Raw genomic sequence first — 25,869 nt, forward strand, 5'->3', positions numbered from 1 at the left:
CCCTCTGGAGCACCATACTGGAACGGTATCTGGTGCTCCAGGCAGCCTCAGGTATGCCCATACCGGGGCCTACTGAAACCCACCACTGGTACTGACAATACAGAGACATGCATATTGGGAGGAAAACCTCTGGCAGGTGCTGCATAACAATTTGTTAGATGCATTATGAAAAAAAATTGTTTCATTGAACTAGCAGTTTAACCAATTGTGTTTTTTTTTCCCTTTTCCTTTTCTTCCAGCAGCCAAGAGCTATAATTGTAGTAGCAGTAATAATACCAGAAAAGTCAAGAATTATGCAGCTAAATAGATAAAAACCTTTTCATGTTTTTCTGATTCTCCTGGAACTGACAAGATTTCAGGGTAGGGGACTTTTGCAGAATAAACCAATCAAACAGAAAGACCCCCCCCCCCAAAAAAAAACCAGGCACTGTACTTGATCGAGAAAAGAAGACAGGAGACCAAAGAAGGGTCTGTCATATTTTAATGACGTTGATCTTTGGTGTTTCCCTCATTAGCACACACTCTCCCCCACCTTCCTGCTACAAGCTCACTGGGATGGAGAGTTACAAATGAAAAGGAAAATCACATTGTTGACTAGAAACAAAAAAAAGTATCAGAGCCTTGATTTCTCCACTAGAAACTACATGTACAAGGTCAAGGTTTCACATGCAACACCTTACATCACAGACACATAACTCACGCCCTGACATGGAGCTAACCCCTCTCTCCCACCCCACAGCCTACCCCTAACAGGGAAGTGCAACCTGGTCATGGCACCATGATCCTGCCAAATTTCGCCAGATTGAATTACAATATGCTACGATTGGCACAGCAAGAGTTGCTAAGCCTTGGGCAATATCTGTAATAAGTGCCATCTTTTTGGGGGAACGGTTCCCACCCTACCCACATGCTTTACAACTATAGGTTGCCCCACCCACAGCAGCCCTTGTAAAAGTTCTGCTTGCATACAAATTAGATATTCTGAAAACAAAAGGCCCACACTCCTGAGAGTTTCCTGAGCATGAAAAAAATTGAGATGCCCAAGCACTGCTCTCCTATCTCCAGTTCTGAACTGGAAAGAAGAGTGGAACAGAGTCCTGGAAAACACTGCTGTGCCTTATCCAGCCTACATTCCTTCAAGCCATCCAAATTCTGAACTTCTGAAGAGTTTTCTAGTGCTTATAAGCAGTGTGGCATGGGATAAAGCTCTGGATTGGAAAATGGAGCCACTCTAGTTGTAGAATCTAGGTGCAAGTTTCCTCCACAGTAGCATTTAAAGATATATACACAATTCAATAAAATTGAAGGTCTCCAACGGAAGAGACTCAAGTCTCCCTAATCCAATTAGTTGGTAGGTCAAGAAGGGGAAAGCATTTTTTAAAAAATAAAATTAAATTAAAAAAAAAGAGTAGCATTAAAAGCACTGCAGGGTTAGGACAAAGCTTAATGAATTCCTGTAGCCAGTGAGCTGAGAAATTTACATAAGGCTCAGCTGAATATCAAGGTTTATTACAACTATTGTAGAAAATGTGCAGCAAAACAGATGTGGGAAGCTAAGACACAGAATAAAACCTCTTCAAGAATTCTCCCATACAAGTTGTGGTTTCCCTCTAACATCCCACCCCTGCATATCAATGCCCACTGAATTATCAGCATCTGGTCAGAGCCAAAATTCCCCTACTCCTTCAGTTCCTGGTCAGCTGTGAGGTACAAGTCTCTGCTTAGCAGTACAAGGATAGCACCAATTCATCTCTACCTGTTCCGAGACTCTCCATTGGTGCTCTCATTACTATAGAAATTGGTATTGTCAGGAAGATGGTTATTATTAGTTAGATCACTATACTCGACTGGTCCCTCAGTGTCCATTGAGGAATGAGCTTGCTCTGGTAGGCTTTGCCCATTAGCTTCTCCCTCAACCTCACTAGACGATGTCTGTGGGCTCAGGCCACGTTCTGTCACCTGCATAGACTCAGAAAGGGTCCGTCCTTCTAGCTCTGTTATCAGCTCCTGCGAAGTCGATGGTTGAGCTGAGCCTCCTTCTATCCCAGTGGATTCAGTGCCAGTCTGAGAGCTACGGTGGATCCTGTGACTCACAATTATGTTGTTGCCAAAACCACCCATGGATGCCATGGTAGTGCTTTGCTCTCGTTGGACGACAGCAGTCATGCCACCTTCAGCCATCAGCCTTTGGATCCTAATTAGGGCATCTTCTCCAGTTGCTCCATAATCTGAACCACCTGGAAGAAAGAAAAGTTCTTTTTTAATTAAAAAAAAACTTTTAAAGTTTTTATATTTGTCCAACAATTGCTCTCCAAAGAAACTTAAGATAACATTTAAACCAAATTTCACACTAAAAACAAACAAGAGGCAAGAGAATAAAAAAATAAACCCTACTGTAAGCTAAGAACAAAGCTATATTTTTATTTCATGTCTGAAAAATAGAAATGTGTGGAACAAAAAAGTTATGATAGTTAAAGGAATGAAAATACAGATGCAGACAAGTCAAGAAAACATGATAGTAGCAACTCCAACACACACACACACACACACTCACATACACACTGTTGAGAATGTTTACCATTCCAGACAACACAAGCTTACTTTTTTTTGTATATACTGGCTACATCATTTTTCTACCCTCACCTACATCTGCCTTTAGAATGCTGTTATTTTGTTTTCAACTTCTAAGAAATAAAATTCGAGAAAGTATCTACATTTTTCTATCGAAATTTTTTCTAGTCTAGGCTGGAATACAGCTGTAGAGGGTGATAAGAGGTGGTGGACATCATGAGGCTGACCAGAAGCAATACACTCCTGAAATCAGCTTAAAATAGCAATGCTGCAGAATGAGGGGATGGCAGAGAAGGAGAAGACATTAGAGACTCAGCAAGGCCTAATATGCTCTCTACTGTATGTATACCTCCTAGACTTTGGATGATGTTTAGGTGATCACTCACCTCAGTTGGGGTGGGTGGGTGGAGGGCTCACCAAGGCTATGTGAACTCTCTGGGAGGTCCAGGCGCACCAGATGCAGAGAGCTGTGGACAGAGGGACCACAAGATCTAGCAAATGCAGGGGGGGAGTGGGTGAAGGATGGGTAGTTCTTGTGTACTTAGTGTTTGTTTGGGTAACTGTCCTTGGGTGTTACGGGACAATTTAGTAGACAATGATAAAAAACCCAAAGAGTGGGTGGACTGGTATATGATGGTAGAGGCCATTATTGGTACCATGATGGGCAGAGATAGATATGGTAGGCACATGAAGGTTGCTGCACATAGGGATGCCAGGAGAGTGAAAGTAGCCCTGACGTCTTGCTCTCAATATTCACCACAAGACCAGGTCAACAGATCTTTGGGTTCTGACTGCTGTTGTTGAACATCAGGTTGCTGGAATGTAACAATCTGCCCCACCGCCCTCTCTGCTTGAGCTGCTGGATTCCATGGCTACTTTAGTGGTGGAGTGCTTGAGGATGATGATCCTCAGGATTCCTGAGGCTTAATGGTCCTCTAATCCGCACCCTAGTGAAAAAAGTGACTTTTGAACAGTTCTCACACTTATGAGAGCCGGGGTGGCACAGTGGTTAGAATGCAGTATTGCAGGCTAACTCTGCTCACATTGCCAGGTGTTCGGTTCCTTCAATCCTGACTGGCTCAAGTCTGACTCAGCCATCCATTCTTCCGAAGTTGGTAAAACGACCCAGATTGTTGGGGGCAATATGCTGACTCTGTAAACTGCTTAGAGAGGGCTATAAAGCACCGTGAAGCTGTATATAAGTCTAAGCGCTATTGCTACAACTGTTGCAGCATCCCACAATCATAAGATCAAAACTCAGGTGTTTGGCAACTGGTATATACTTATGATGGTTGCAGTGCCCTGGAGTCATTGGGTCACCATTTGCAACCCTCCCAGGGGCATTTGACAAGCAAAATCAATGGGGCAAAAACCATTTTCACTTATGACTATGTGTCAGGTCTGAAAGCCATCTTTTGCATTGGGTCTTCCGGCCTGCCACATTTAATGCTGTGGAGAAAAGGGAGGGGGGATTATATGGAATATGGGAGATATATAGTAAAAATAACATTCCTTTGTCAGAGTGTCAAGGACATCTTGTCCTGCACCTGGAGGGGCATGACTGGGAGGCATCTCCAGTTGGGGTGGAGCCTGATTGGGCCATGTGGGTGCTGGACAGGACTTGGATTTTCATTTGGGTGGGGGAAACCTGGAAGCTTTCAGATTTGGATTTTCCCAGATGTGCCAATATGACATTTCTAATAAAGTGGAACTTAGAACTTAAAGCCTCGGAATCTTCTTTCATTGGGGGTGTTACTTGGAACCCTGACACTATGATTATCTGCCTAATGACCGCAATAAAAAAGATTCTAAAATCAGATACAATTCAGTTAACGACTGCTTAGTAACAGAAATTCCCAACTGTGGTCATAAATTGAAGACTATTTGTAATAAATTCAATGAAACAAATAATTACAGAAAATATGTGGGAGTTACAATAATTAAAATCTTAAAAGACAAAAATTGCTGACAGACTGTAACATTACGTACTGTGATTAAGGACTAAGAGTTTGTCTTCATAAAAATATTTTATATACAGCCAAAACTTGCACACAACACATTCTGCACTTTTGGAACTCATCCTAGTTTCCATGTTCTTGTACTCTCTGGGTCTTCAAGAATGGAACAAGAACCAGGTGAACCTGGAGAGGAGAATCTATCACCCTGAAGAACTACTTCTTGCAAGAGGACAAAATGAGAAAACATAGTACAGGTAGTCCTCGACTTACAAACACAACTGAACCCAAAATTTTGGTTGCTAATGAGACATCTGTTAGGTGAGTTTTGCCCCATTTTACATTTCTTGCCATAGTTGTTAAGTGAAACACTGCAGTTGATAATAAAACGGTTGTTAAGTGAATCTTGTTTTCCCATTGGCTTTGCTTGTCAGAAGGTTTTAAAAGATGATTACATGATCTTGGGACACAGCAATGGTCGTAGGTATGAGCCAGTTGCCAAGCATGATCACACAATTATGGAGGTGCTACAAAGGTCATAAGTGTGAAAAATGATCTAAAGTCAATTTTTTTCAGCACCATTGTAACTTTGAACGGTCACTAAATGAACTGTTGTAAGTCGAGGACTACCTATATTTCAGAGTTTCTCAAATGTGGCCAAGATGTGGGAATTTTTGTTTTCCTTGTCCATGTTGGGGAAAAAAAGAAAAACAGCTATGATTGCCAGCTTATTTGGAAAGTAAGTCAAGTGTCACACAACTAGAGATGCCAGTAAGGAAGGTCAGCTACAGCCTGTAAATGAACTGTTGTTGCTTCCCTTCCCTTCAAGTGGACATATGAGTTATTATTTACACATTTAATTTTGGCTTTTTACTTGTTTAGTCTATTTAGTCTAAAGAGCCATGGTGGCGCAGTGGTTGAATGCAGTATTGCAGGCAAATTCGGCTGACTGCCAGCAGTTCTATCCTGACTGGCTCAAAGTTGACTCCATTTTCTATCCTTCGGAGGTCAGTAAAATGAGGACCCAGATTCTTGGGGACAATACGCTGACTCTGAAAACTGCTTAGAGAGAGCTGTAGAGCACGATGAAGCGGTATTTAAGTGCTATTGCTATTAACATATTGCTACCTATCGCTGTTCCTTTTTCTCCAGCGCTATCTCTAGACTCTCAAAGAATCACGCGGTATAGAAAGTCCAGCTCTCCAAGGGCAAAGAAAGCTAGGAAAAGAACGTCTCATTCAAGCTGCTTCATGAAGAATGAGCAATTAGTGGCCTCTCAATTGTAAGCTGTGGAAGAAAATATCTTTATTCAATGGAACGTGCTGAATTGTTCCACAGAGGATGTAGCAGCCACAGGCCACCTGATCCTTATTAAAAATATAAATCTTCCTTCCAGACTTTGTTGAAGCATCAGGTCTCATTACAAAAGAGGAGGAAGTGGAATTGGCTCATCTACAATGCAGAATACTGAAGCAAGGGTTTTTTTTTGGGGGGGGGGTATGTCTTTTTAGGAAAACTTACCTTGCATCTTTAAATCCTGCCTAGCGATTCCTCAACAACTCAAAAATTTTAAAAAGCTACATGAAAATGCTCTTTAAAAAAAAAAAGAACTTATAACACCTTTTTAAATCACAATTTTGCCCTGACAGATTGGGGGGGGAAAAGCAACACTAATTCTGAAACGCGAGAATAAATATGTAAGCCTTTATGATGTTAAAGATCTTCAATTGCCGAGGTTTTTGAAAACCCACTTTCAACAATCAAAATTAAGGTTAAAGGTAGCATAAAACCTAAGCAGCCAGACTTCAGAATTAAATATTGGCTTAGTGGCTTAAAGCCCTGTCTTAGATCAGCTACCGACCGGGCTATCTGGTTTGGCGCACTATGGGAAGTCACTAAGCAGAATATAATGAAATTTATCTCCTGCAAACTGCAGAAGGTCAATTTTAAGATGCTACTTGGTCATAATTGCTAAGTGATGCTTTATTGACATCATTTCTAAACAAGCATGTGCTGAGCCTGAAGCCTCCATTTAGGCAGTCCTTGAGCAGAAGATGCTGACACTCTACTCCTCTCCCCCACCAAGTTCTTCTTTCATACAAAACATCTGCTTTGCTTCTGTGGCAAGGGCAGAACTCCAAGGCTGGGGTTGTTGCCTAGTCACAGAAGCAGCAGGTGCTGTTTCCACAGCAGCAGGGCTGGCTGCTCAGTAATTTATCATGTCAGGAGAGATCTGATTAATAAAGACTAGAGAATGCAAAGGAGCCAAAGTTAGCATTTCTATCAAGGGGCTGATCTTCAGCGTCACTGCTAGACCCACAGACGCTGCTTCTCACTCTATTGCTTTCATTTCTCTGTCAACTTCCCAGTGCTTCAGAGATATGTCTCTAAAGCAGATACATGTCTATAGCAAAAGAAAGAAAACAGTTTGGGCATATTATGCCGAATAAAGAACTTGAAAATGAGTATAGGTTTTATATCATGAGCTTTTTCAGCAAATGCATCAATGACCTCCCAGATACTAAAGAAATAATTATATTTGTAATAAAAATAGTCTTATTTCTTTGTGTGAATGAAAAAGGGTGTTGTGAATAATCCAAAGGGCATAACATCGGGAGATACTGGCTATTGAAGTCCTACGCTACAGATTCCAGAGTTAGATTTATATCCGGCATCTCTGCAGCAAGGATCCTGGAGCAGATATGCACTTTTCTAACTGTGTATCACAACTACCAGGGCTGGTAAAATATGTTAGGCAAGTCCTAAAATCTGAAATACTTAGTAAGTTCCACCATCCTCATAATGTTAACTGAATATTAGCTTTTAAAAAATTACAGAAGGTGAAACTTGTAAATTCTGCTTTGCACATTATGGGCTTCGAGTGCTTTCTCTCCTTTTTCAACCATAGGCCAGATGCCTTTGCTTTGTGTATTTAGTTGCAACGCATTTGGGTGGTAGCTGATTTGATGGAAGCATATTCTAGGCTGGATGCAAAAGAATAAAAGAATGTCATTCACAACTATTTATTGGTGTATTATCACAACAATCTTCCTGCTTTATCATTAAATAAAGCTCAGTTTACACTTATTAGTGTCAGCACAAGAAGTGCAACTTTCCAACGACATTTTTGTTATTTCAAATAAGGATGAACTACATTTTTTTAAAAAAATGGAGATGCAATAGATGTTGAGTAAGGAAAATATAATGAAATTATAATTGTATTATAATGAAATTATACTTTGGGAGGGAACCACGAATTGGCACCTATTTACTGAAGCAGTATCAATGATGAAGCAACTCCCATGTCTTTTACAACAATAATGAATTGAATTTAGACCCAAATATATAATAAACAGGTTCCTGGATATTCAGATATTTTTCCAGATAGGCTACATTTACACTATATAGAGAGGCTTGAATACAGTTCATTATCCCACCTTTATTATTATTTTTATATATAACTCAAGGCAGCAAGCATGTCTATTAATCTTTCCTCTCCCTATTTTCCGCACAACAATAACCCCATGAAGTGATTTGGGCTGAGAGTGAGTGACTGGCTCGTAATCACCCAGCATGTTTTCTAGCCTTAAGGTGAGCTAGAACTCACAGTTTCCTGCTTTCTAGACTGGTGACAACCTTGGGAAGTATTTTGATGAAACTATTTTGGAATAGCAGAACCCAGGCATGCAATTGGAATTTGCATGTACTAACCAATAATGATGGAACACATATTTTTTTTCACTATCAGACAGTGATTTGGCCCCAGATTCCCGCCACAATGGAAACTATTGGAATTTTTAAAAATTACATTCTTTTTAATACTGGCATATTTAGGAGTGTTGTTCAAAAGGAAGTAGAGCTATTCTAAGTAAGCTTCACTATTCTGCTAATGAACTCATATTTCTGTGTTAGTAACCTAAGAGTTTAGCTAGGATTGATAACGCTTAATGGATTTATTTCCAACCAATCTGAGTATTTTTTATTAATTTATTTAAATGGACAAAAGAAATAAGTGCCTGTAGAAGGCACTTTCAATAGAAGGTAAAGTTCAGCTTGATAGCACCTTATATTATTCTTTTTTTTCAACAGCAAAAGATATTTCTGAGCATAACATTTACTTCTGGGATTTTCAGATATCTTTTAGACTGAAACTTGCTTTCCTTTGACTGATGCAGTCTTCACAAATAATAATATACCCAAAGTAGCAATTATGAGACAAAAAGGAACTGGAGGGCTTCACTGATAATAAGTTTACTAACATTATCATCTTTCCAAAAATTCAATGATTTTCAGAAAGGTAATTTTTACAGAGCCTGCAAAGATGAAGGATAGTCTGTATTTACTAACAGACAAAAGTTTGGGGAGCTTTATTGAGGATTATTTTCAGATTTTTTTCCCATATGGCAACATTCTTCTGTGCATTGCACCAAAGAACAAAACAACCTTTTTCAATAATGAGCTTATTCAGTGCTGCTGATACTACTCAGTTTGTATCAAGAAATACTAATTAATTCACAATCTTGCTGGGGAAATACTGAAGAGTTGTTTCAGCTTATTTTCAACATACAAGCATTTCAAAGTCTTTGTACAGTATTTGTAGAAGAAATGGGAATCAACTTAACTTATACTATATTATTCAATCCACAGACCATGCTGTTTATAGTCATGATTAAGCCTAACTTTACAACCTGTCTTGCCTTGTAACTGATCTGATTTGCTGAATTTCTGCTGGAAAACTCACTGAAAAAAATGTGCTTTTTCTAGGTTTTTTAAAAACAAGCTAGAAAAAAGTCCAACTCGGTTGGAACTTGCTTCTTGTTGTTCTATCCTAGGTAGAGTCACACTAAGGTTGGGTGGGGGGGACCTAATGTGAGCCATTTTCCACATTTTTCTGTAAAGCCTAGATGCTGGTTGAGATTGCTAAGAATTCCTTTTAGGTTAATAGATTGAAGTGAAAAATAAAGCCCATTTCCTAACTGTACGTTGAGCATGTTTAAAGGAATTACCAACGTTCAGGTCTTAAAATTTTAATTGTTATAAAACCTCTATACTAACTTTGTCAGTTTTAACCCTCCTATCTTACTTAGAAGCAAACTTTGGAAAGGTAGATTGGAGACAAGAAAGCCCTGGTGCTAATTCCTCAGTTTTGGGGCCAACTAAAATGCAGATTGTTTTCCAAATCACCCCTTCTACATTTTGATACTCTTCCTAATTATGTATTTATTATGCAGTTTCTCATGTATGCTCATTTGCAAATATTTACTATATTCATGGTTTACTTTTATACATCTTAAAGGTGAAGATTTCCCTCACACACATATGTGCTAGCTGTTCCCAACTCTAGGAGGCAGTGCTCATCTCCGTTTCAAAGCCAAAGAGCCAGCACTGTCCGAAGACATCTCCGTGGTCATGTGGCCAGCATGACTAAATGCCAAAGGAGCACAGAGCGCTGTTACCTTTCCACCAAAGTGGTCCCTATTTTTCTACTTGTATTTTTTATGTGCTTAGCAGAAGCTGGGACAAGTAACGGGAACTCACTCCATTACGCGGTGCTAGGGATCTTATAAACAAGCTCAGCGTCTTAGTCACTGAGCCACTGCATCCCCTTTATACAGCCTAGATATATAAATACTAACATATATTGTGGTAATAAGTTACAGTAGGTCACTGTAATCCAATGGATGTACAGTATTGCAAACTAAGTATAACTGTTAATAATTTGATTTTTGTTTTTGTATGCTCGGTGTGACTCTAAGAACAGGTAGCAGAACCTAGTTTCCTAAAGAAACTTCCTTTATGTAAAAATGTTTTTGTATGGTAGCTCTGAAGAAATGTATCTTCCTTCCTGACTAACTGTTAGATTTGTTTCCTCCCTAATTGTCAGATTTGGTTTTTTTAATTATTATTTTAGTTATGAGTAAGAATCAGTACATTCAACACATCATTGTTGTGGCTGGTTACTGGGAATTAGCATAATTTTCATGTATAACAGTACATCATCAATGATTTGTTTTTGAAAATCACATTTTATCCTCATGCCCAACTCCAAGAAACTTAAACTTAAAACAAGTAATTAAAACAAGCCATTTTCTTGGCTTATCTATACTATACAAAGCTCAATTGTTTTCCTAGGAGACTGTTAAACTAATTATAATTACAGCAAGGACATAATGTTAAATTGCTGTTTACCTTTGAACTCAATGAAATAACTAAAGGTCATTCTTTAAATTCAGGCTATATTGTTATTTTGGAAACAGATGAACGACTGACCTGGGTCAGAACATCTGCTAAAAAAAAACCAGCAGCAGGAAAAAAGTTGAATGAAGCCATACATAAAGAAATACTGCTGTTGATCAATATTTGTTTTCAATTTCTACCAAGTCAAGCCCCCAGTATTGGTTAATTTATCCAGTCTATAGTATTTAAGATCACTTTTGTGTAGGCTTATTTAACCACTGGAAGAGCATACTCTGAGTTGTGTTTGCTAGATTCTTTTGTTTTTTAATTTTTCACACTTGAGAAGCGGCAATAATCTGATGTTAGAAAAAAATATTTTAGAAGCAAACTTACATTCTCAAGATGCACAAGAGATATAAAGGGCAATAGCAAAACAAACAATGTTCTTTCATTTTCTAAAAATGGTAGAAACGAATGAGCTCATGTATAGCTAAAGCTACTAGCTGAAGATGATGCAACTGCTATGTATAGACCCATTCTATTGGTAAAAATATCATGTCCCAGGTTTTTCTTAAGTAATGTCCAGGATAATACATATTTGTCCCCGGCAATAAATCCCCAATATTTACCTTCAGTAACCCCTGAAGTAAGACTTCCTGGTTCCTGAACTTCTCTCTCGGTTTGTGTTTCTGCATTCTGTAGCTGAGGTGCCAGAGTCTGTGTGCCCTGCGAAGTCACAGAGGTGGTTGGGTTCCGTGGCTGCAGGCCAATGGCATTCATTAAGCCCAAATCCCGGTCCGTCCTCCAGGTGGCTCTGCTGGTTCTGAAGATGCACAACAGAATATATTTAGCTAGGATAGAACAAATACAGAAATGCATGTATGTCACTGAAACACCTAGCCAAATTTTAAAAAAATGACCTATAAGATAGTCAAAATTATGTTTTCACATCTGATTTTGACTAAAATGATCACCTTAGTCCTACAGTTAGAAACGGTGTTGGAACTCATAATTGTTTTAAAGTTGGAATTAGTCATTACTTATGTAGTATTTTTTCTACATTTTCAATTCCCATAAGCTTAATGGCTTCCAACTGACTTAGGAAGGTGTGGTATTGACAGCTGGAAGGACTGTGGTTGACAGATTTATCTGAACATTTCACTTTGCATTAGTGAGATAACCAAGTATAAACAGTTATATTATGCCATATGGAGTAATTCAAGTGCCAAGGGAAAAAATTAGTTTAAAATTTTTAGAGCTGCCATCATAATAACACGCAAGGGTAAGCAATACAATTATATCCAGACCTTGACGACGAAAATACATGTATTTCTATGTATCACTGGTTGCCTTCAAATCATTCTCCACACTCACCCTGGGCGTTCAGTGCTTCTGCTGCTGGAATGCACAGTGAAGACAGTTTCATTCAGCTGGTCCCAGTAGTATTCTACACCAGAGTTTAACGCCCTGCCATCCAAAAACAATAAGTCAAGAGATAAATGAAACCAGCCTTGTCCATATTAATAAGATTATCATTCCCAATGCCCCACATCTCCCTTTTCAAAATAACATTCAAAATCAGCAGCAGATAATATCAATTTGATTTGATTTGTTTATTTATAGGCCGCCCTTTTCCCTGAGGGGACTCAGGGCGGCTTACAATCAAAAAAGGGAAGGGGAGTGTAGGACAATACCAAAAAGAGATGTGCACAAAGTAAATTAGACAGTAAAACTCAACATTCACTCAGCATTCGGGAGGGGCGAAAATAAGATTATCCCCAGGCCTGACGGGCTAGCCAGTTCTTGAGGGCTGTGCGGAAGGCCTGGACGGTGGTGAGGGTACGAATCTCCACGGGGAGATTGTTCCATAGTGTCGGAGCCGCAACAGAGAAGGCTCTCCTCCGAGTAGTCGCCAGTCGGCACTGACTGGCGGATGGGATACGGAGGAGGCCAACTCTATGCGATCTGATGGGACGCAGGGAGGTAATTGGCAGAAGGCGGTCTCTCAAATAGCCAGATCCACTACCATGGAGCGCTTTATAGGTGGTGAGTAAGACCTTGAAGTGCACCCGGAGACCAACAGGTAGCCAGTGCAGCTCACGGAGGATCGGTGTTATGTGGGCGAACCGTGGTGCGCCCACGATCACTCGCGCGGCCGCATTCTGGACTAGCTGAAGTCTTCGGATGCTCTTCAAGGGCAGCCCCATGTAGAGCACATTACAGTATTCCAGCCTAGAGATCACAAGGGCTCGAGTGACTGTTGTGAAGGCCTCCCGATTCAGGTAGGGCCGCAACTGGCGCACCAGGCGAACCTGGGCAAATGCCCCCCTGGTCACAGCTGAGAGATGGTGGTCAAAAGTTAGCTGTGAATCCAGGAGGACTCCCAAGTTGCGGGCCCTTTCTGAGGGGTATAAATTTTGCCCCCCCAGCCTGAGTGATGGTATGTTGGTCAAATTTTTGGGAGGGAAACACAACAGCCACTCGGTCTTGTCTGGGTTGAGTATCAGCTTGTTTGCTCTCATCCAGTCTTTAACGGCTTCCAGTCCCCGGTTCATCACGTCCACCGCTTCATTGAGTTGGCACGGGGCGGACAGATACAACTGTGTATCGTCCGCATATTGGTGGTATTTTATCCCGTGCCTTCGGATGATCTCGCCCAGCGGTTTCATGTAAATGTTAAATAGTAGGGGGGATAGGACCGACCCCTGCGGCACCCCATAGGTTAGGGGCCTCAGGGACGATCTCTGCCCCCCCACTAACACCGACTGCGACCTGTCCGAGAGATAGGAGGAGAACCACTGCAAGACAGTGCCGCCCACCCCTATCTCCCGCAGTCGTCGCAGAAGGATACCATGGTCGATGGTATCGAAAGCCGCTGAGAGGTCCAGGAGAACTAGGATGGAAGCATGGCCTCCATCCCTAGCTCTCCAGAGATCATCAGTCAATGCGACCAAAGCGGTTTCTGTGCTGTAACCGGGTCTGAAGCCAGACTGGAAGGGGTCAAGATAGTTAGCTTCCTCCAAGGTACGCTGAAGCTGGAGAGCCACCACCTTCTCAACAACCTTCCCTACAAAGGGGAGGTTGGAGACTGGACGATAGTTATTAAGAACAGCTGGATCCAGAGACGGCTTCTTCAGGAGGGGTCTTACCACCGCTGTCTTGAGCGCGGTGGGAAAGTACCCCTCCCGAAGAGAAGCGGTAACAACCGCCTGGATCCAGCCTCGTGTCACCTCACTGCTGTTGGCAACCAGCCAGGAGGGACACGGGTCCAGTATGCAGGTGGAGGCACTCACAGCTCGCATAGCCTTGTCCACATCCCCAGAGGCAACTTCCTGAAACTCAACCCAGAGATGGTTTGCCAAGTTTTCTCCTTGTGTCTCGGCTGGATCTACTGGGGTGGAGTCCATTGTTGCTGTGGAAACATTACAAGTATTTCATTTTCTGTCCAGTCTTAAGATATAAACTAAAAAGCCTGCAATCCCTAAAGAATCCAATCTGAAATGTAAATTTAATTCTAAAATTGTTACAAGAGCTTTGCAGTGTATTAAATCTAGATACACATAGATATTACTTTTTCTACTTTCAATTTAAAATATTTCTAGCATACACCGAACTTGAGAAGATAGAAAAACTTGATTTCACATATGTAGTACTGAATATATATTTTTGACAGTAGCTAATATAAACATAGGCTATTCTTATGGCCACAATGTTGTCACAGTGGTCCATGAAGGCCTGATGCAGTCTAATGCTTTAAATCTTGAGTTAAGTCTTGGTGGTTCATGGTGATGCTACATGGCTTCAAAAGATATTTAAAGGGGTCCGTGATGAAGAAAAGGCTAAGCCACTGACTTAGCCCAGGGATCCCCAATCTCCAGGTAGTGGCCCACTACTGTGCCTCAGTCCATTCGAAACTGAACTGCACAACCAGTGCACAGCTCTACTTTGCTTGCATGTGCTCGCTTGCATCTGAAGCTCCATTTGTGTGAGCAGCGGGTGCCCACACCCGTGATAGCACAAATGGAGTTGTGCATGCTTGTGTGCACACCTACTATTCACAAAGAACTATCCCCTCTCCTTCCTACGCTGGGCTGCAAAGCCAGAAAGGTTGGGAATTGCTGACCTCGCCTATAATCTATGTATGCTACTGCAACATAGAAACTTACTCTCATAACTCTGAACACTTGCACATCCTGTCCATAACTGGCTTTTATTATTGTTTTCCATAGCAGAAAAACCAGATTTAGTAACAGCTTCCATATAGCATCAACCTTGTTAACTCTCAAGACTCTCAAGACGCTGAAAAGAAGATTAATACACGTTTTTGGTGTCATTTTTGTTATCCTGGGGATGGAGATATTGTTCAATGGGTGATATTCCTTTTTTGAGACCAGGGCATTGGTCTCGTCATTGTACAAGCAGCAGATGACAATAAAGGTTTCTTATCCTATCCTATCCTATCCTCTCTTCTCCTGTCTTATATCCTATCTACCTGAAGCATTCTGAAACAATGCCCAATCCAATAATTTTCATTACACCACCCCTAATACTTAGAAAATAAATATTTGATCTGAATGAACAGCTGCTAGCTGCTATAAAATTAAAACAGCTGCCATTTGACATCTATAACATATATACCTGCTCAGTGAAAACATTCAGTGGTTGAGCAACTAAAAATAATTTATTTAAGGATCAGCTAATACTTAACAATGTGTGTATTACTGAAGCTGCAAACTGGTGGCAGTTTATTATATATGTTATTGCTTCTTTTATCATCTTGTTAGTCATTCCAGAAGGTACATTCTTGTTAAAAAATGGTGTGATTTTCTTATGAAGAATGATATTATTCAAACAGCATTAGCCAAAGCAAACATCAGATTTTTTAAAAACAGGTGTTAAGGCTGCACTGGAAGCATCTGATGATCAATACATTAAGATTTCATTTTTAGTTATAAATTCTTATCCCACTTGCCCTATGTTTTTATATATGTCTTCCAAATTTAAAAATCTAGGTGATATTTCCTAGCAAAAGGGTAGGGAATGAATGATAAGTGCCAAATGACTATCGTTGAGAAAGAGTCCTAAGAGAACAATGACAGTTGAAAAGGAAAGTTATGTATTTATGAAGCCTAGTTGACTTGAGAAAGCTCCCAGGCTAGGTGGAACTAAAATCTTTTTTTTCTTAGCCTTTCCCAAAGTTATGCATCAGATAGTTGGCCCACCGTACTTCTAGGCATGGTTCCAAGTTTAAACTAGTAGCACATTTTTTGAATTAAGTTAAACTGTCATGGGGCTTGTACAGCTCCCACACATGCATCACAATTTAAGATACATTATTATTATTTATTTCCCACCTTTATTGTTTTTTATAAATAACCTAAGGTGCTGATCATATCTAATATAACTTTATTGCTTCTACTTTCCCCACAACAATTCTGTGAGGCGAGTTGGGCTGAGAGAGAGTGACTGGCCCAAAGTTACTCGGCTGCCTTTCACAGCTTAAGAACTATTTCAAAAGTATAGTATATTTAAATTTGTCTCTACCTATGCAATACATATCATGTTACGATATGACAAGCCTGTAATGTTACAGAATAAAGTAAGCAAATAGTATGTAGACTATCACGTGATTTCATACAAGCATTAATTATGTTCCAAACAAAGAGCAGTTTAGCCGTAAAGCAGTTTAGCAACTGTGCGAGAGACTGTGATATGACATTTAAAATTATCGTGCAACGTAATACGATTGAAAGTGTTTTAAAATACTCTTTAAATGAGTCCAAGTTTAGTGATGACTCTAAGCCTTCCATCTTAAGTATAATTTGGAACTCCTGCCTTGTAAAATAGCTGGAATATTCACAGCCACAATACAACAATTTGAAAATTGAGATGATTTGGCAGGATTTTGTGAACAGCTTTGCCAGCTCTCAGGAATGTCTAAAGAAGTTGCAAATTAAAATACCTGAATGTATCCTAAACCATATATTGTCAAAATAACCACCAGTCAATTGCAAAAGACAGCTTTACTTGGAACAGCTTATATCCTGCAACGATACCTCTAACACCGTCAAACAAGACCATCTGTCTATCCAAGGTCGTTGAGAAGGATTTGATAGGTGGATAAAATTAACAAATACGTATCTGAATAACTGTGAAACAAACTATAATATATTAAAAATCTACCTAGTGAGAGTCACCCCAAAAACGAAATGAGCGGTATTCTTAATAAAAGTATCCTTTATAAAAACCCACATTATCTGAGTTGATAGTGTCCATGCTTTTAATTGAATTTATATTTTCCAGCAAGAACAAAAGAGAAGTTGCCAATAACTAAAGTAAAACTAACAGCTGTGCATGGAACAAGAGCCAAAGCATTCTTATTTTAGTTGGCTTTCAGTTCATGGCATGAAAATTTAAACTTTAATATCCGTTAACAGTCTGAAGCAAGGGGTAATGAAAACCAAATTGAAGGATTCTTATAATATTTACCATACTCCCAGGACAGGGGTGGGATGCTGCCGGCGTTACTGCCGGTTCGCTTCGCACCCACTGCACTTTGCTTGTGCATGCACAGTTGCCTATAAATTGTTCTGCACATGCGCAGAACATTAAAAGTGACTATAAAACATGCCGGCAACAACATGCGCAACCGGGGAACCAATTTGGGGGCTTGCCCATGCGCAGTTGCCTATAAATTGTTCTGTACATGCGCAGAACATTAAAAATGACTAAAAAACATGACGGCAACAGCATGGGCAACTGGGGAACTGGTTTGGGGGCGTGGCAAGCCTGCCGTCCCTACAGGTTCGGCAACCCAATCGCAATTTTCACTACCGGTTCGCCAGAACTGGGTGCAAACCAATAGCAACCCATCTCTGTCCCAGGATTTTTTATCTCAGATGGTTAGAAGACGGTTGCTAGTATCAATCTATACAGCATTTTATGTCATGGGTACAAAGCATCTAAATGACTGTTCATCCTGCATATATAGAACCTCATTCTGTACTTCAGGTTATCCTCAGAATCCTCCCCTGGGTGCTCTTTTCATGCTAGGGTGGGACAAGAAGCTACTTGGGAACAGGCCTTCTCAGTGATATCCCTCGACCAGTAACAGCAGAATACCCCTCCAGAGTGAGGACATTCCACTGTTTCCTACTTGGGGAATTCTTGGCACCTACTTGGTTTTATTTCAAGTATCAGGCAAATACATTTTTTGTTTCCTGGGTCTTTTAATATATTAAGACTTTAAATATGCTGAATGAAACCATTTAATTTTTCTGTTATGTTGCTTTGCTAAAGAATTGCATTTTACTAATTGCTATTTGAGGGCTGTTTTTTTAAACAACTATTTGAAACATTTATAGTGTGATCTTAATGTTTTGCAAGTAAGCCCAGAAAATTCAGCTTTAAAGAGTAACGTGTTAATTTTTAAAATAAAATAAAATAAAAAAGACAGAATTTCCTAGTCAGGTCACTTTCTCTGATTTTGCCTCTCAGTGGCTTTACCTATTGGTAAAGTTATTGGTAAAGTGATCGCAGAGCTAATGGATTCCTAGGGATTTCCTGCCTGGTATGGTTAGCACTCCTGCTGAAACTCTAGGTACACCCACTCTATTTAGCTGCACACTAAATTTGCTCTACGTGTTGTCCAAGGCATGGAGTCTCAGTAAGGACTGAGAGTGATTATTAACACATTAAAATCATTCTCACACACTGCAATGGAAAACTGGTAAGTGCTGAATAATGTGGGAGAGAGTTGTCTTTGTTGCTGATGTTCTTCTACCAGAAACGATAGTCTTTCCATAACATGAAATAAGATCTTGGTGGCCTTTGATAATCTACCCATATTCTTGCTAAATACCAGCCAGGAACACAGGATTATAGGTGTTCATAGTATGACAATTTATGGCATGACCTATAGTCAGATACTTCTATACAATGAATATAGGTAGTGCTACCAATTCTGTCTTTTTTGCTATACATCCTTTGCTTACTGTCAAAGCTTTCAGATTTTTCTGGCAATTTCAGATGCCAAGAAAAGCAATTTTTCTTTCACCCTCACTCAAATTAATTGCGTGCTTGTAGAGTACAGAGTCAGAGAGCTATTTACTTCTAACAACTAGAGTAGGATTAAGCAGGAACTTTATGTACTTGGAAGTATTTTCACTTTAAGTATAAATTGTCATAATGAAATCCAGAATCTTCTAGTAATGGTTGGTTTAATCATCCTAGAGCAAAAAACAAAACAAAACTGTTTTTTCCCAAAAACTCTAAATAAATATCCAGAATAAATCCATTATTGGTCATCTACATTTTTCAGTCATTCTTGGATGCATTGAATAGCAAGGTAAGAGTTATGACTCCAGAGATAGTTCAAGATGCTTTCTTCAAGAAAGCTGAATCTGTTGCTGCTGTGCACTAGCATATACACAATCCATTTATTTTCAGTTGTATTCCATATGTGAGACTCTTTCACACTGCAGGTAAAAGCCTCATGTTAATAATATCAGGTAATATATTTTGTTTCAGATACAAGTGGAGATTCCAATCAGAATTATGCATAAAACCAATAGGAAATAAAGTACTACTCCTTAGGTACCAAACGTTTGATCTCTATTGAAGTAGGAAGAAGCCATCAGAATAAAGAAAGAGAAAACAGGTTAATAAAAATAGAGCCATCAATTTCCTCATCCCAGGAAGACATTCTTTTATTTCAAATATATGAGCTGAAAACACAAGGAGAAAGAATGTTCTGCAGCTTTGGTAATTTCTTTTTTTTAGTGATGATATCAATACAGTTGAGATAATTGACGCAGTAGTAACTCACTGCATAAATATTCCTAAAGCAAATCAAAAATGTAGCTGAGTGGACTCTGTTCATACGCATGCTGTTTAAGAAGATGAGAATGATAGGTTTGCACAAGCATATGTGACCTGTGACATTTTATAACTGCCTTAAGAACAACATATTGCTTCTGCTGCAAAATAGGCATTACGTGTAAAGTGTAATAGTTTGAATAAAAAGGCTCAGATTAGAAAATTAAATCATGTTAACGATGATTTTAAAGAGAGTATTAATTGCTGTAGCCTAGATATGTAAAAATTTGGAAGAATGAAATGGAGGAGGAGTCTCTCCACTTATTCAAAACCCACACAAACATTTGGGAGGAAAATTAACACTATTGAAACACTTAAGGATAATACGTTATTGTAGGAATGTAAAATGCATTAATAGGTTTGCTCTTAAAATTCTTTTATGTTGAATTTCAAGTGTGGTTAACACTTGACTTAAAAGTGAGTGGAATGAAAGTTTTCTCACAAAAAATAGTAAATTCATTTCTAATTTACATAACATACCAATGTAATTAATGTTTTAAAATATATTCAATTCAGAGTGTTTACAGTTGTATAAAACACCAGGCTTTCTTTGATTTCCTCAATCTTCTTTATTTTTGTAATAACAAGGACATATTTTCAAAGTTTGGAAAAGAAGATCCTTCCTAATCTAAAGTGTCAGGTATGGTTGTTCCATCTCTGGACCAAATTACACAACCTCTGGGCAGAATTGTTTGAAAGTGGGGAGAGGAGAAAAAGGACAGGGCCTTAAAGGTGGCAGCTAAGTGGAAATAAAGGACACGAAGCTACTGGGAAAACATAGGAGTTGATAGGATAGCATTTAATTTTAACTGAATTTTAAATATAAGATATCTATTGTTTTAATATTTTATAGGCACATTTATTAAGTAAGTGTAAGCCATCTAGAGTCACCTTTGGTGAGATGGGCAGCATATTAGTTTATTAAATAAATAAATAAAAAATTAAAATACAATAAACATGGTCTTGCCCTACTTGATTTCTAAGATCCCTCCAGTTAACATCCATAACCACCAAAATCTTCCCAGTTTTAGTTCAGCCAGACTGTGATCTCCAAATGGTTCTCACTGAACTTCCAAAACACAGTATATTTGATTCATGATTACAACGGAAACATGTTTTTAATTTTGTACAGGTAGTCCTGACTTTCTACAGTTCAGTTAGTGACTATTTAAATTCACAGCACTGAAAAACGTATGACCACTACAGCACCCCATGGTCACATGATTTACATTTGGATATTTGGCAACTGATTCATATTTATGATGGTTGCAGTGTCCCAGGGTCATGTGATCCTCTTTTGCAACCGTCTAACAAGCAAAGTCAATTGGGGAACCAGATTCACTTAACAACTGTGTGACCAATTTAACAACTGCACTGCTTCACTTAACAAATGTGGCAAGAAAAGTCGTTAAATGGAATAAAATTTAACAAATTTCTCATTTAGCAACATAAATTCTGGGATCAATTGTGGTTGTAAGTCGAGGACTGCCTGTTCTCTCGCTAATGTGTGTTAAATATTTATTTACTTTCCTCCAAGACACATGGTTCATAACAACCCCAACAAATGACTCTATGTTATTCTATTATAGTATTGGGGTTGCAAAATGTTTAAATCAGTATTCCAAGTTCAAAGTTACGAAATATGGCACAGAATGTGGGTAAACAACTATGACAGAATTCCTAGAAGAATTTAAAGAATCCAGAAGTAAATCTTACCAATTAAAACAAATTGCCTAATTGAGAAGTATGTAGAAAAACATGTAATGTATGCCGCATCAGCCAAAGACATGTTTTCCCAAGGCCTTAATGCAGATGAAAGGTTACCCCCAAAATAATTGTTCCTGAAGGGAGGAGAAATCCTTTGTGAGAAACTCATTTCAGCAATGAAACAAAGATAAGAACCTGGGAGAATTTTTTTTTTAATGTAACCTGGGCTAATGAGAGAAATCTAACTGGGATTATGGAAGGAAGTATGACAATTTGGGATTAATTAATATGTCAGATAAGAATAATGGAGGTTAGTTACATAGTGCCTACCCTTCCTGCTGCTATACACCTAAGAGTAATTGCAGGTTACTCTCTCATCTGCTGGCACTGTTCTTAAATACCAGGTCAATGAGTAATACAATGCCAACCTGATGTGTTTACAATTAAACTGGGAAACTAGGTGATGGAGATGTCCTCCTAGTACTTGACTCTACACCAAATTAGATAAGAAAGAGAAGTTGCTACATGTCTATGGAGAATCTCAGTTGCCTCTTGAAAAATCAATTTTAGGAAGTTGCTACAATTTGTTTCTATGAAACTAAAAGACAATGTGGAGTGAATATTTATAACAGACTTAGAGATTTTTTTTTGATGTCTTTTCCATTTCAATGCCAAGTTGTCTTTTTGTCTGAACTGATAAACATGGATCCACATTTGGGTCTGAGGATTCATTTAACAATTGTTCTGAATTATTTAAGCATCCGTATTAAAACCATCCAAGCAGCATAAAAATTCATAGCCACCACAACCAACATGAGGCTATCCAGACTAGCCCAAAAACATGTCACGCTTCATGGTTTTACTTTGCAAAGCATATTCTGTTCCCTGAGATAACTATAAACTAAATAAATGAAATAACTGTATTTTTCAGACTATAAGACGCACCTAGCTTTTGGAGAGCAAAACGAGAAAAAAGGTGATTGGCAGTTCGATCGGCCTCCAGAATACCGACGATCAGCTGTTCCAGGCTGTGAGGATCGCCACTGTCTATTGCCGCCTTTGCCCCCCATTTCTTTGTCTATTGCCGCCTTTGCACCCCATTTCTTTGCCTCCATGTGTCCCATTTTTGGCCTGTTTTCGACCACTATGCGTCTCATTTTCGGCCACTATTCGTTCCATTTTTGGCCTGTTCCAGGTGTGGAGATTGCTGCCACCTATCGCTGCCAAACAGGACGTACAGAAAATGGGATGCATGGAAACCAAAAATGGAGCATGCAGAAGTCAAAAGCAGGACGTGTGGAGGTTGAAAATGGGGCGCGCAGAGGCAGTGATGGGCAATGGCAATCCCCGCAGCCTGGAACAGCTGAATGTCGGTATTCCAGGAGGCTGATCGAACCGCCAATCTGCTGCTCATGCTAAATCAGGCTGTGCTGAAGCTGACCAAGCTGTTTGCTGTTTGCTGCAAGGAGGCAAATTGTTGGGAGGCAGAGGTCGAAGAGTGGGGGCCATTGGGTGGGTTGGTCTTTGATAACATTCGCTCTGTAAGACACACAGACATTTCCATCCACTTTTTTGAGGACGGAAGTGTGTCTGATCGCCCGAAAAATATGATAATTTGAAACCCATTGGAATATAAGGGAAAAATTGAAACACAAGTCAATTGAGAAGCAAGTTATTCCACGTTATCCCTCAAAACCAGACACCTCAATCACCTTTCCACCATAAACCCTCAGTGGGAAAAAACGTTGTAAGGGATTGGAATTTTCTGGTATTATCTCCAGCTGATTGGGTGAGTCTGTGATTCTGGGAAAATTGCCCTCCCCAATTTTTACATTAAAATAAAAAGAAACCATGAGCAGCTTCTATGTGTGGTGATTAAGTACCAAATATACTCAACTGCTTAAGACACCAGCATGTGACTGATTTTTTGTTAATAAAAGTTTTTATTTTTAGACAAACAGACATAAACACGCACAAAATAAAAGCCCTTCTCCAATTACTTACAGTGTGTCGATTGGTTGCTTTCTCACAATAGTCTTCACTTGCAATTTACATACACTCATATCATTCTAATACATATGTATACATTTGTTATGGTTATTGAAAATTCATTTGACTATAGCTATTATTACATCCTGTTTATGTAAAATATTCTAAATTTAAAATAAATTTATATTATGGCATTTCATCATCCTGAAATCATCCAATATTATTACATTGTTATATTCTACTCTATACAGAATTATTTATCTTTTATAACAAAGCTTTTCAACATCCTCTCCATAGTCCTCACTTACAATTTATATAAAAATTCATATTCTCAATCTAGTGCATATATATGCATTATTATTATTATTATTATTAATCATTTATTTAGCTATAACTATTATTACTTTATTTTATACATAATACTCTAAATTTAACTAAGTTTAACTTAATTTTTATTGTAACATTTCATTTCATCATCCTGTATCCTTCCAGTAGTAGTGCAGTCCTATATCTCTTGCCATTTGTGGCATTTGTATTCTAATTGTTTTCTTGATGTCTTATGTGGACTTCTCTTGGCACCTTGTTGTTCGTTGCATATCTTGTAAAGACTCAAAACCCTCCATCTGTTCCTTCCATCTGCTTGCCTTTAGTTATCACTGGTGCTTCTGCCAGAATTTCTCTCATTGTTTCTACCAAATTATCTCTCTTTTCTTCTTCCATGTTTTGAGATTTGAGATAGGGTTCCAGTTTGTTAATCTCTCCTTTCAACATTCCACTTGTGTTGTTTCCAACCACGCTTGATTTGCTGACAATATCAACAATTTTCTTATCACTTGGTTCATATTTTTCTTCAATTTTTTGAACTCTATCCTCAAATTTCACCATCATTTTATAAATATTTTTAACTTTTCCCTCTATTTTTTCTGTTTTTTGTTCTATGTTCTCCATCCTCTTTTCAATGTTTTTTGTATTTATTTGTACTTTTTGAATTTCTAACATAATCACTTGCAATGTTATTTCTTCTTCTTCTTCATGTTGCGCCATTCTTCCAGGTTATAAACACTGCCTCTAAAACATCCAAAGCTTTTGTGTTACGTTTCAAACAAGTTCACTATAATCTTTCTAGTCAAGGCTTTCTCTTCACTCAGTCCAGCTAGTCCAGCTATTGATAGTACTCCAGAAGAGCACCTGCATAAACAATCCGTACTCTTCCCACTATCCCTTCCAATAAACAAAATCAGGAGCCTTGAAGTATAAGATACCTAGATCGGGGGGCCCTCACAACAGTCACTCGAGCCCTTGTGATCTCTAGACTGGAATACTGCAATGGGCTCTACATGGGGTTGCCCCTGAAGTGCATCCGGCGACTACAGCTAGTCCAAAATGCAGCCGCGCGAGTGATAGTGGGCGCACCTCGATTCGCCCACGTTACACCTGTCCTCCGCGAGCTGCACTGGCTGCCTGTTGGTCTCCGGGTGCGCTTCAGGATAATGATGACCATCTTTAAAGCACTCCATGGTAGTGGATCTGGGTACTTGAGAGACCGCCTTCTGCCGATTACCTCCCTAAATCGACCAATCAGATCGCACAGACTGGGCCTCCTCCGAATTCCATCTGCCAGTCAATGTCGACTGGCGACCACACGGAGGAGAGCCTTTTCTGTTGCTGCCCCGACCCTATGGAACGAGCTCCCCATGGAGATCCGCACCCTCACCACGATCCAGACCTTCCGCGCAGCCCTCAAGATCTGGCTCTCCCAGCAGGCCTGGGGATAGGCTTCCAATTACCCGCCCGAGTGTTTGATTGCTGAATGAAAGTTGTGTTTTATTATTTTTCTTTTGTTCACAAAGTGTTTGTTTTGACCTTGCACTTCCCCTCCCCTGTGGTTGTAAGCCGCCCTGAGTCCCCTCAGGGAAAAGGGCGGCATATAAATCCCAATAAAACCTAAAACCTAAACCTATGAGTCAGATGTTCAAAGGAAATAAAAAAAACAATGTTTCCAAGCCTCCAGCCTCTAGATGGCAGTTGCTTCTTTTTCCTCTGCCTCTACCCCTCTTTTTAAATTCTGAACTTAAGAAAAAAAAAGTGCTTAAACGCAAACAATCCAGCTGAGCGTTGTAAAAAGAAAAGAAGAAAAATCATAATCCACAAATATGAAAAAAGAGGAAAAATAGAAGAGGGAAAAAAGAAACCAGTCCAATTTAAAAAGTAAGAGGCATTTGTAAAAGTTCCATCCCAAAAAAAAGATAACACACTAAGTTTAATTCAGGTTTAATTCGCCGCTTGCTCTCTTCTGTCTTCAATTTTAATTTTTCAGACTGTGGGGGTGATATGCTGACTGTGTAAACCACTTAGAGAGGGCTGAAACCCCTATGAAGCGGTATATAAGTCTAACTGCTATTGCTATTTACTCTAAGTCTTTTGGGGTATTCTCTTCTCTAATAGTAAAATTTATCTCACCATTTTGACACACTCTCTCTCCTGCTTTCCTTCCATTCAGGGACTGTCCCAACCTTCTGCAGCTTCAATGGTTGCTTCTCTTTCACTGGAAAAAAGAGCTTCTCCTGGATCCATCAGGGACTTTGCGATGTCC

General features: G+C 39.3%; 1 protein-coding gene across 7 annotated transcripts in view; it reads right to left on the bottom strand.

Annotated features, from left to right (window-relative positions):
• Positions 1-463: 463 nt before the first annotated feature.
• AMBRA1 (autophagy and beclin 1 regulator 1) overlaps positions 464-25,869 on the bottom strand; it is a 138,538-nt gene continuing 113,132 nt past the window's right edge. For all 7 annotated transcript variants that reach the window (XM_032226825.1, XM_032226840.1, XM_032226801.1 and 4 more), the window contains 3 exons: positions 12,078-12,170; positions 11,333-11,526; positions 464-2,237 (listed from right to left, as the gene is read on the bottom strand). In XM_032226825.1, the coding sequence (XP_032082716.1) occupies positions 1,753-2,237; positions 11,333-11,526; positions 12,078-12,170 (772 nt within the window). In that variant the 3' untranslated portion in view covers positions 464-1,752. The remainder of the gene's footprint in view (positions 2,238-11,332; positions 11,527-12,077; positions 12,171-25,869) is intronic.

Source organism: Thamnophis elegans, chromosome 1, assembly GCF_009769535.1.
Source record: "Thamnophis elegans isolate rThaEle1 chromosome 1, rThaEle1.pri, whole genome shotgun sequence".
NCBI classification, from domain to species: Eukaryota; Metazoa; Chordata; class Lepidosauria; order Squamata; family Colubridae; genus Thamnophis; species Thamnophis elegans.